Genomic DNA, 12,380 nt, shown 5'->3' with positions numbered 1-12,380 from the left:
GGGAAGCTCCCAGGAGAGAACTGAGAGGCTCACTCTTCTGGGTGCGAAATAAGGGTCAAGATTTAATTTTGATAAAAGGATTTGTAATTTCCTTTTGTTCATCTCTTCTTTCTCTTCTTTATTTCTTTCCTTTATTCCTTTTTCTATTTTTCTTTTGTAGATTAGTGTGATTTTTTATTGTATTTTATGTTGAAAACTTTGAATAAAAAATGATTTAAAAAAATCAATGGCTCTTCCCCGAGAATTATAGCTTTGTGAGATTTGAACTTGGAGTTTTGAACTGGGACTGCCCATCACTTTATAGTTACAGGTAGGTAGCCGTGTTGGTCTGCCATAGTAAAAAAAAATTTAAAAAAAATCCTTCCAGTAGCACCTTAAAGGTAAAGGTACCCCTGCCCGTACGGGCCAGTCGTGTCTGACTCTAGGGTTGTGCACCCATCTCACTTAAGAGGCCGGGGGCCAGCGCTGTCCGTAGACACTTCTGGGTCACGTGGCCAGCGTGACGAAGCTGCTCTGGCGAGCCAGCACCAGCGCAGCACACAGAAACGCCGTTTACCTTCCCGCTATAAAGCGGTACCTATTTATCTACTTGCACTTGGGGGTGCTTTCGAACTGCTAGATGGGCAGGAGCTGGGACTGAAAGACGGGAGCTCACCCCGCCGCGGGGATTCAAACCGCCGACCATGCGATCGGCAAGTCCTAGGCACTGAGGTTTTACCCACAGCGCCACCCACGTCCCTTTTCCAGTAGCACCTTAGAGACCAACTAAGTTTGTTATTGGTATGAGCTTTCGTGTGCCAGTATTGGGGGGGGGGTGTTCATTTGCAAACCAGAAATTTAGGTTTACAAAAAGAAGATTAACACGTTCTGACACAACAAATCCACTTTCTTTTTAAAATCCTTCTTCAGTTGGGAAAACGGCAGAGAAATTGAACAAAAGGTATAAGATAAGCAACTGATGAGTGGAAAGATGTATAACCTTCATGCAAGCAAATCAAGATGAATGTCCATTGGGCTAAAATTTCCCTGCCAAAAAATCAGAATGCTTGCTCATTAAAGATGGGGTATCATCCAAGCTGCGTGAAAGTAAATCTAGGAGCACAGGGAACTGTTTTATACTGTGGGTCCATTTAGCTCAGTATTGTAAACACTGATTGACAGCAGATCTGCAAGATTTCAGGCAGGAGATTCTCCTGGTCCTGCTTAGGGTTGAACCTGGGACCTTCTGCATGCAAAGCAGCCCTTCCCTAGGTAAAGGTAAAGGGACCCCTGACCATTAGGTCCAGTCGTGACCGACTCTGGGGTTGTGCGCTCATCTCACTCTATAGGCCGAGGGAGCTGGCGTTTGTCCGCAGACAGCTTCCGGGTCATGTGGCCAGCATGACAAAGCTGCTTCTGGTGAACCAGAACAGCGCACGGAAACACGCTTTACCTTCCCGCCGGAGGGGTACCTATTTATCTACTTGCACTTTTGACGTGCTTTCAAACTGCTAGGTTGGCAGGAACATGGACCGAGCAACGGGAGCTCACTCCATCGCGGGGATTTGAACCGCCGACCTGATCGGCAAGCCCAAGAAGCTCTGTGGTTTAACCCACACAGCGCCACCCGCGTCCCTCAGCCCTTCCCTAATCTTGCTCAATAAACAGGCTGCCTGGAAGAGCCTCTCATTTTTCACTTCTTTGGCTTGCCCCTGTCTACAGGTTTGTTTCCAAATGTGTGACTCGCGGCCAACAATTCTCACTTGCTTCTGACTCTGAGGAATCGCCCTGGACCAGTTTGCCAGGATATGGCTGATATTAAGGTCAGGGGGATGTAGGACATGGCATTTAAATTCTTGTTTAGGACAACAGTTGCGTTAGATGTAATAGGAAGGAGAGCTTCCTTCAAAGTCAGGCTGTTGCAGCTCCAGCAGGTGCTGCCTGGACAGCTGCTTCAAGCTACCACAAAGTGCGCAGCATTTTCTTATATCCTCACCATAACAGAGCTAATTATGTGGTGTATGGCAGCCTGGCCAAATGAATCATCTGTCAGCTGTGAAAGCAGATCCCAGAACGAAACCACTTTCACAAGGGGATTACAAAGCACAGGAAATACAGGTGATTACTAGCAGGTGCCTTTGATACCTACATCCGTCTCTTCCTCTGGCCCTTTGAAATGACTCTGATATGCTGCAATTAGGGATTGCTGGGAAGAGATGGAGGGTGGCTGCTGCCTTCCTCCTCTCCTCCTACTTTGTTTTGAAGTTGGGATCAAAGGGATTTGGAGTGTCTGGGGGGTCTGGAGAGGAAGGAAAAGTGAGGAAACGCTGCTATAAATAAGGCTGAACTCTCCAAGGTGCATGCTTAACTCCTTTAGGTGCGAAAGGCAATCAGTGCCTTACTCTGACAAGCAGCAACCCACAGGTTCAAAATACCGGGGTGAAGGATGTGTGTTGCTCCGTGACTTTCACCCTAGGAAGGAGAGCGGAAGGTGCTTTGCTGTCTTCCAGGGAATATAGACAATACTCTGAGTTGGGAATGGAGGTGAAGTTTCTGCTTGGGATCACGTGCCTCTGCTCCCCATTGACTGCTATGGTTCTTGACTTCAACACCATCAGGGGCTCAGCTGAAGTATCCAGCTCCAAAAAGGTGAGCGCTTTGGTGGGGGCTGTTTTTCAAGTAACATTTGCCAGTTAAGAGCTCCAGGATAATAAGGAACAGGTTACTCGTGATCTCTGGACCCAAAAACTCTGCAGGCTATATAAAATGCTACAGACAGCTGCAAAATCTGCTTATCCAGCAATTGGAAGAAATACTAATACTAATACTAATACTAATACTAATACTAATACTAATACTAATACTAATGCTAAATAATATACTCTGCCTATTTGGCTGGGCTGCCCCAGCCACTCTGGGAGACTTCCAACACACTGTTCTGTAATCCTCTGACAATAGAAGACTGGTTTTGGGACAGAAGGTCCTCTATAGAAATTATTAAAATGATATAATTTAGAAGTGCATTGAATGAGCAATCAAGCATGCTTTTTTGGAATGATTGTTGCTATTTGTTATGTTCTGAAATGATTAATTCGATTTGTTATCTTTCTATGCTGCTTTTCAGTCGAAGTGGCTTACAAACAATAAATAATAATAACAAGTTAGAACATCACAAATACAGCATAAATCATATACCGTATTTTTTGCTCTATAAGACTCACTTTTTCTCTCCTAAAAAGTAAGGGGAAATTTGTGTGGCTCTTATGGAGCGAATGCAGGCTGCGCAGCTATCCCAGAAGCCAGAACAGCAAGAGGGATTGCTGCTTTCACTGTGCAGCGATCCCTCTTGCTGTTCTGGCTTCTGAGATTCACAATATTTTTTTTCTTGTTTTCCTCCTCCAAAAACTAGGTGCGTCTTGTGGTCTGGTGCATCTTATAGAGCGAAAAATACGGTAATTAACAAATGATCACTGAAACAATTACAATTTCTAACACAGTTAACAAAGCAGCAACTACAAAATAAGCTCAACAACTAAAAAGCAAGCCAAACATCACAATTAAAAGTAATATAATAAACAAAAATCAAGACACCATACATCCCTATAATCCCTGCAAACTTGTAAATATACTTTTTTATTAAGTTAGTAAGCTAAACAATTGTGCAGTTGAACATCAATTCTACTAGTTAATATTTTTCAATTTTAAAAAAATTAAAAATATATATGGATGAGGTTAAGTTTGGCAGGAAATACAATTGCAGCCAGAACTTCCATATGCTGATCTGGAAGTTTAGTAGAGCATATTTCTGACTCGGAAGAATCTAGACTGGGCTGGTACTGAGGGTGTTAGAAACTGATGTGGATTTATTGAATGCAGTGGTAGACTGAGAGCAGCCCCAAACTCTGGTGGCTCTGGCAAATTGCCTGTTATGATGCAACTGCTGTCTCCTGCCCCTTCCTTTGGTAGAAGGGACCTTTCAGTGGCATAACTTGGGCTCCTGCTGGCTGTTAGATGAGTGCAGGTGTGAGGAACCTCTTACCCAGACTGTCCTCAACTGTGACTCTCATCAGCCCAAGCAAGCACAGGTAGCGCTCAGGGATGATGGATTCAGCAACATTTGGAGGGTCAAAGGTTCATACCTGAATTAGTGCTTGCTAACACAAAAAAGTGCCTGGGCATAGGGTGGGGAAGCAGGGAGTAGAGTAAGCTTGTGGCTGATCAAGTTCCCCACCCTGGAAAATCTGAGAAAATTAGTGGCATCAGTTTTCCAACAGGTAAAACTTTCATTCTCCACATCTTGTCTGGGCTGAAAACTATTCTAGTGGTACTTGAGCAGCTGAAACTTAACTTCCCTTTCAAAGAGCTGGAAGCCCCTCCATCGCTTTTAAACTACAGCCCTGAGGCAGAACTCCTTGTGCCCAACGCTCCCCCGGCAGGGTTGCCCAGCCTTTCCTTGGACAGGATTCCATCACCTCTCCATGCTGCTAGAGCTGTTTCCCTTCAATCCAGCTTGCAGTTTAAACTCATGACATCTTGCTCTAGATCCTCTTTGGATGGAAGGATCTAAGGAGCAATGAGCATTGCAGTTCTTTCCAAAGGCAAGCCTTCCGCTGTGCACACAGAAAGAAGCACCTGAGTTGAAAATGAGGGCCAGCACAACACATTATGCTGCCTGTGATGGACACCAGAATAGCCTGGCTGGATCAAGCCAAAGACTCATCTAGTCCAACATCCTGCTTTCACTGTGACCAACCAGATGCCCTGAAAGCAGGACACAAGAGCATCAGCACTTGCCAGTGTGGTGTAGTGGTTAAGAGCGGTAGATTCATAATCTGGTGAACCAGGTTCGATTCCCCGCTCCTCCACATGCAGCTGCTGGGTGACCTTGGGCCAGTCATACTTCTTTGAAGTCTCTCAGCCCCACTCACCTCACAGAGTGTTTGTTGTGGGGGAGGAAGGGAAAGAAGAATGTTAGCTGCTTTGAGACTCCTTCGGGTAGTGATAAAGCGGGATTCAAATCCAAACTACTACTAGTACTCTTCTTCTTCTTCTTCTTCTTCTTCTTCTTCTTCTTCTTCTTCTTCTTCTTCTTCTTCTTCTTCTTCTTCTTCCCCCACGTGATGCTCAGCAACTGTTACTCAGAGGCCTTTGCTGCCTCCAGCAGGGGAGGCAGAACTGAGCCATGGTGACCACGTGGCACCCCTCCCCAATTCCACACGCGGAAGCAGACTGGACATGCAGTTGCAGACTGGGGTGGGGTGTAGGAGAAAACAAGCTATGTAGCAGACCTCTCTCTTTCCACCAACAGAGGAGGCCTAGCCAGCAGGTTTCGAAGGAACTGCCTGGCCCCAGCATTTGCTGCCCAAGGTGGTTCTCATTTGCAGGCCTGGTTGAGACTGTATTGTAGCTCCATTTCTCTCTCTCTCTCTCTCTCTCTCTCTCTCTCTCTCTCTCTCTCTCTCTCTCGACCCTAACAGGACTGTGTCCTTTTCTCCACAGAGTGCCCAGTGCTTCACAGACAAAGACTGCCCAGCTGGGAAGTTCTGCAACAAGGCCTGGGAAGAGCTGCCCTTCTGCGCTGCTTGCCACGGGCTACGGAGGAGGTGCCAGCGCAACACCATGTGCTGCCCAGGGATGCTCTGCATAAATGGTAAGCAGTGGCTGCAACAGCAAGGCTAGGGGAGGAGTATGTTAGATGTTCCTTGCCTGCATTGTTTCCTAGCTAAAAACCACATTTAGATATGCTTTTATTTAATTCATAATTGTGCTTGTTTTGCTACATTGTTGGGCTCCTTTGGGAGGAAGGGACAGAAATCTGAATAATGCTACTATTTATTGCATTCATTTATTTTCTCCAAGGAGCTCAAGGTGGTGTCCATGGTTCTACCTTTAGTCATTTAATCCCCACAACAACAGTGTGAGGCAGGGTAGGCTAAGGGGCAGTGAATAATAGCCCAAGGGTCTTCCAGGTCCTAATCTAACCAATGCACCACACTGGCTTTATTTTTGAATGGAACCTGAAAAATATGGGAGAAATATCTGCAGAGCAACCTGTAATGTAAGAAGTCCGTCTACTAATTACTGCTAAAGTCTGGTGATGGAAGGAGTGTACATGACGGCATGTGGTGGTTCAAGCAGGAGAATCACTTGCGGGGGGCAATGAGTGAGGCAATTGTCTAAGGTTAGAATTCCCCATCAAGAGCGGAGATCCTCCACACGGCCACATTATATAGCAGTAATGTGGGTCTCCAGAGGTTGTTGGGCTCCAGGACCATCAGTCCCAACCAAGCATGAGTAAAGGTTGGGAATGATGGACATTGTCTCCCAACAGTGTTTGAAGGGCCACAGCCAAGCTTAGCTGCACCAGTGATAAAGAATTGGTAAGCTGTGCTTGATATGGTTGGGAAATGGGTACAGTGTCCTAATAAAGAGGGGGAAACCTACAATTCCAACTTAAGCTAGTCCAGGAGTTGCCAAACTTTTTGGACCAATGGGCACATTTTGGATTTTAAGAGATCTGGGCTACCAGTTACAAAATGGCTGTTGAGGGTGCATGACTTAACACAAAATCAGATGGACAACTTGACATCTTGTGGTTGGCATAAGGTTCTTAGAGGTGGCTCTGTCCTGCTCGTGGAAACCAAAAAATACTGTGGTTTTTTAATGTGTACCCACAGCTGATTAGATCCTGTTGCTGCCTAATGGCAAGAGGGAGCATTCCTCAGTACCAGGAAAAATATACCACACTCATGCTTACTTCACAGAAATTACTCAGAAGGTGCCACACATTTTGCTTCACCACACATCATGGTTGGGCTGGCACCCATTGGTTAACACAAATTCCATTTATACATCACTCATAAACATATCACACACACATTGACATGAGCAGATGTGCAGGCAACCACACAGAACAGAAGGCACTGGAATCCATTTGCATTTCTGGTCCCATCTGTCTCAGATGACTCAAGATTGCAGGCCCAGTCTCTAGCAGAACTTGGTGCCCTCCAGATTTTTTGGACCACAACTCCCATCAGCCCCAGCTAGCATGACCATATATGATGTTGTGCTTGATGGGGCTGTGCTGGCCAGGGTTGATGAGAATTGTAGTCCAATACCCCCGCAGAGCACCAGATTTAGTCCCAGAACCAGGAATGGCTTTTGTCTAAGACCTTTTGTCCGAGAGCCAATGTGGTATAGCAGAGTGTCAGACTAGGACCAGGAGAGGCCCGGATTCAAATGCTCACTTGGGCATGAAGCTCACTGGTTGATGTTGGGCCAGTGACTCACTCTCAGTCTGAGCCACCTGACAGGTGTGGGGATGAAATGAGGGAGGGGGGGAGAATCGTGTAAGCCACCTTGAGCTCCATAGATGAAAAGGTGGGGTATAAATGGCAGGGGAGACCTTAAAAGAGCAGCTGCCAGTTGCAGGTAGAATAATGCCAGGCTAGATGGACCAGGGATCTGACATGGTATGACAGCTTAAAAAATATATCACTATTCTCTTTCCACTCAGAAGTGTGCAGTCAGACTGAAAAGACGACTCTCGTTGAAGAAAAGAAGTGTGAGAAACAGGCTGGGTTGAGTTCAAAAGCCGCAGTCCAGTGCCTGGTTCCAGCAAGCAACGTCTTGAAGAAAGGAAATACTCAAACACCAAACAACAAAGGTAAGAGAAGAAGTGGCAACGGCTGTGCAGCTAGGAATAGGGATGGGTTGGCCTTGGGTACAGTGCTTGCCTCCTCCTGCCTGCAGCCAAAGGAAATTAGGTGACCCTTCAGATGAGTGTATGGGATGCTAGATATGGTTTACCCTCTTAAAGTTTGTTTGATAATCCTAATTTCTGGCCTTCCCTAGCATCTCTATTTAACTATATACCAGGCACGTCAAACTCCCAAGAGACTGCGATCTACTCAAAGTATAAAAAGACTGGCTGTGATCTACCCATTGCCATTGCCAGTAGTTGTTGTTGAGCTTTTTTTTTGGGGGGGGGGGGAGTTGTTGAGTTTTTTTAGGATTTGCAAGGTTGGTTTTAAGAGGAGTGCATTAAATCAATCGCTCAACTCACCTCCTAACTTACCAAACTCTGCTACCGATGCACGAAAATAAACCTATCGAAGCAGCAGCAGCAGCAGCAGCGAGGGAACATAGCGCCGAGGGCAGGGCGTGTCACAATCACTTTAGAGAGTAACAGGGAGATCATATACTAAACTACTGTGATCGACCTGGGACACCCCCACGGTTGACAGGTAGATCGCAGTCGACCTGTTGGACATGTCGGCTATATACAATCTGAAAGATGAGCCTATTTATTGCAGTCAGCGAAGACATTGGGTCAGAATTTCTGCATTCTCCATAGCTGGCCAGGGCAGCAAAATGTCTGTATAGTAAAAATGGTAGGCAGAGACTGGCAAAGGGTCACCCAAAGAGTGGAGACTTGACGCCAGGTCTCCTCAGTCTTATATCCAGTGCAGGGAGCCTTGTACCACACTGGCTTGCAATGAAAGCTACTGAGCACTAGCAGAGAATCATGTAACTTGTAGAGTTAGAAGGGATCTCTGGGGGTCAACTATTCCAATCCCAGCAACGCAGGAATGCTCGAGCCAGAACTAGGCGGGGGCCAAAGAGCAAAATGAAGAGTATTATTATTACAATTTATTACCTGCCTTTCTCTCCAAGAGCCCAGGGCAGGTTACAACAATTAAAATACAATATTAAGAACAGCTTAAAGAACTTGCGATCACAGAAACAAGATGGTTCCTAAAAATATACATGTTGTGGGAAAAGTAAGTAAGTGCTTAAGAGACATTTTCTGAAAGCTGTCTAGTGAAGGTGCCTGATACAGCTCTGTGGGGAATCCCACAACCTGGGGCTGCCACAGTGGAGGCCCTCTCAGGACCATGCCACAAACTTCAGAGGCCTGTGGAACAACCCAGAGGACCCTCCGTGCTTATCTTGGCACCCGAGACGGTCTGTGGGGAAGGAGGTCTCTTTCCAGTTAAGCTAGGCTGGAGGGTTAAGGGAAACAGAACATGAGAGCATAGCTTAGCAGGGCCAGCAGAATCAGAAGTTCCTTTAGTCTCTCACCCTTGCCAGTTTTCTCCTCTGGGCAGAGGGAGAAGGGCAGGTAAGCAAGGTGGAGGCAGTACCTGCTGCTGCTGCTCCTTGCTCCTATTTGCCCACCCATCCACCTAGGGAAGATCTCACCACTCCCAGGGCCTTGGAAACTGCCCTCCCTTGCCGACCCCTGCCTGGCAATGGTCCTCTTGGGCTATGCATGCTGCACAGGTTAAGAGCTCTCAGTTGGATTTCAATTGTGCACCATTTCCCTGCAGTTGAAGAGGGCGAGAGTTGCCTCCGCACCTCCGACTGTGCTGCGGGGCTCTGCTGCGCTCGCCACTTCTGGGCCAAGATCTGCAAGCCTGTTCTCAAGGAGGGCCAGGTGTGCTCCAGACGAGGACAGAAGGATGGCTCTCAGGGACCCGAAATCTTCCAGCGGTGTGACTGTGGCCCAGGCCTGTCTTGCCAACTGCCACTCAGTGGAGAGTCCCAGCGATCCCGCTTACGAGTCTGCTGGAGAAACTGACGTCACGTTTATCAGTCAGCTAATATCGGAGTCCTCATAAGCCAAAGATGAACTCCACCCAGTAGGAAATCTAAACCCCCTAACCACATATATTTGCCCTCCATACACTGCTGCTGCTACTTTGTAGGGTAGATAAATGGCTCCCTTCAGATGGGTTGTTGCTCTCCCTGGTGTGCGCCTTATTTTAGCTTTTGATACTTGAACTGGGCCTGTTTTAATGAAGAGGAGTCTTCAGTGTTGACACTCAAGGTGCTAGCCTTGGCCTTTTGTCTGGGATAGAGTAGCTCAAGAATCTCCTCTTCTATAAGCTTGACTTTCGGTGGTCCCACCATTGATGGGAGGTTGGGTTGGTGGGACAAGAGGCAGGGGAGCCCTTTTGATTGTGTCACCCGCATGACAGAATGATCTTCCCAGACATGTGCTTTTTAAGCAGGAGTTCTGTTTCAGCAGTCATATTTTTAAGTGAAGACCTTTTGCGATTTATCGTTTCATTTTTTAAATCACTCCTGTGTACAAACATTGCAGTGGTAGAAACTTGGTTATGAATATGTTGATAAAGACACTTGGCAGTAGAAAATTGTTGAGGGGTTGTGGCACATGGGCAAGAAGCTGTTGTATACTGCTGTAAACTGCTTTTTTATTTTTACAAAAGTGTTGTACAGTACAAATTTTATGAAATAAATTATCTGTGCATGGCAAGACAGGTGCAGCAGACTTTTAGATTACCGTATTTTTCGCTCTATTGGACGCAGTTTTTCCTCTCCAAAAATTGAGGGGAAATGTGTGTGCATCCTATAGAGCGAATGCAGGCTTGTGCCATAGCCGCGCGCAACCCCTCCGGCAAGGAGAGGCTGCACGGGGCTAAAGGGGAAGCCAAAACAGCGAGCGGGATAGATCCCGCTCGCTGCCTTGCCTTCTTCCATAGCTGCGCGCAACCCCTCCGCAAGGAGAGGCTGCACGGGGCTATGGCTTCTTTAGCCCTGCACAGTGTCTCCCGGCAAGGAGAGGCTGCACGGGGCTAAAGGGGAAGCCAAAACAGCGAGCGGGATCCATCCCGCTCGCTGCCTTGCCTTCTTCCATAGCTGCGCACAACCCCTCTGGCAGGGAGAGGTTGTGTGCAGCCTGTACGCTGCTCTTTGGGGCTGCGGGGGGGGGAATATTTTTTTCCTTGATTTCCCCCCCTAAAAACTGGGTGCGCCCTATGGTCCGGTGCGCCCTATGGTGCGAAAAATACGGTACATGGAATGCATTTATCACTTGTGTGAAGCAATGATGTGCTTCTGTAAGCATGCTGGCTGCATTTCCTTTGGATTCAGCATGAACTCTAATTTCTCAAACTGACAAAGAGATGGGGTTAATAAAGGAGAAAACAAAATGAACACAAGACCTCTTGTATGTTGATGGAAGTGACTAGACTTCACCTACCTGTGAAAAACAAAAGGGTAGTTCTAAGCCATGCAGAAAGGTTGTTGGTACCATAATACTCTGGTTTTTGGTTTCCATAATACTCTGGTTTCTCTTCACATCGAATAAATCTTTTGCCTTTTACCATAATGTGCTATGCAACATCCAATCCTTTTTGTCTGTTTACATCTGTTGATTTGTTATTTGTCATGAGAGAAAAATAATTAAAAAAGAAAAAAGAAGTATATATCTCTGTCAAGTCAAAGGGACAGTTCTGACGCAGGCATTTAGTTGGCAGAACTTCCACATGTGGACACCAACTGAAACTTCCTTCAGCCCTGGCAATGGGCTGGCTTGGGTGGCACAGAGCAAGCCGTGTGTGGCACTGGAAAGCAGCATTCGGATGCTCAGGGTGGACACCAGAGCAAGGAAGCAGTTAAGAGCTGCCAAGGAGATCCATCAAGTAGGACAAGGTTGGGAAACATGTTGCTGGACTACACCTCCCATCAGCCGCAGTCAGCACAGCCAAAGAGCAGAGGGTGCAAACTGTGGTCCAGCAACAGCAGGAGGGTCCTGTGGTCCCCACCCAGGAGCAGCTGCTGCCAGGCATTGGAAGGGTCATCTCAAGGGTCATCTAGTCCAAACCCCTGCAATGCAGGAACTACAGCTGAAGAATCCCTGGCAGATGGCCACCCAACCTCTGTTTAAAAACCTCCAAAGAAGGGGAGTCCACCACCTTCCAAGGTAGTCCGTTCCACTGTCAAACGGCTCTTACTGTTGGAAAGTTCCTCCTAGTGTTTAGCCGCCAGTGTGGTGTAGTGGTTAAGAGCGGTAGTCTCGTAATCTGGTGAACCGGGTTCGATTCCCCGCTTCTCCACATGCAGCTGCTGGGTGACCTTGGGCCAGTCACACTTCTGTGAAGTCTCTCAGCCCCACTCACCTCACAGGGTGTTTGTTGTGGGGGAGGAAGGGAAAGGAGAATGTGAGCCGCTTTGAGACTCCTTTGGGTAGTGATAAAGCAGGATATCAAATCCAAACTCTGGTTGGAATCTCCTTCCTTGTCATTTGAATTCACTGATTTGGGGCATTTTGAAAATGAAGTATGGGCAAAACATGGTCTCAATTAGATTGTTCCAGTGAATTGAATGAAAGAGAGTTGTCTTTGTGGACAATGCTTTTTCACACCCCACTTGAAAGAGAGGTAGAGGCCATAAGACAGTATGTATCCTGGACCACTTGCAAGGTGAATGTCGTGAGAAGGGTAAAGTTCATTCAAGGATTCTGATTCTCTGTGTATGCACAACTGAAACTGAGTACTTAGGGCGAGGGAAAGCAATATCGCCTTTATTTTAGATGCAAGTCTTTATCTCTGAACTACCACCTGCCCTCCAGTCAGTCAACAAGCCTCTGTGTT

At 46.9% G+C, this 12,380-nt stretch overlaps 1 protein-coding gene across 1 annotated transcript; it reads left to right on the top strand.

The window, feature by feature from the left end:
• Positions 1 to 929: 929 nt before the first annotated feature.
• Positions 930 to 10,282, top strand: DKK4 (dickkopf WNT signaling pathway inhibitor 4). Its single transcript, XM_083514460.1, has 4 exons — positions 930 to 2,628; positions 5,479 to 5,629; positions 7,496 to 7,645; positions 9,312 to 10,282. Exons 1-4 carry the CDS (start codon positions 2,518 to 2,520, stop codon positions 9,560 to 9,562), a joined length of 663 nt encoding a protein of 220 aa, XP_083370586.1. The 5' UTR covers positions 930 to 2,517; the 3' UTR covers positions 9,563 to 10,282.
• Positions 10,283 to 12,380: the final 2,098 nt, after the last annotated feature.

The sequence above is a fragment of the Podarcis liolepis genome (assembly GCF_965112155.1).
Source record: "Podarcis liolepis genome assembly, chromosome: 7".
In the NCBI taxonomy this organism is placed as follows: domain Eukaryota; kingdom Metazoa; phylum Chordata; class Lepidosauria; order Squamata; family Lacertidae; genus Podarcis; species Podarcis liolepis.
The sequence above is the reverse complement of the archived record's forward strand: the minus strand, read 5'-3'. Positions and strand labels throughout refer to the sequence as shown.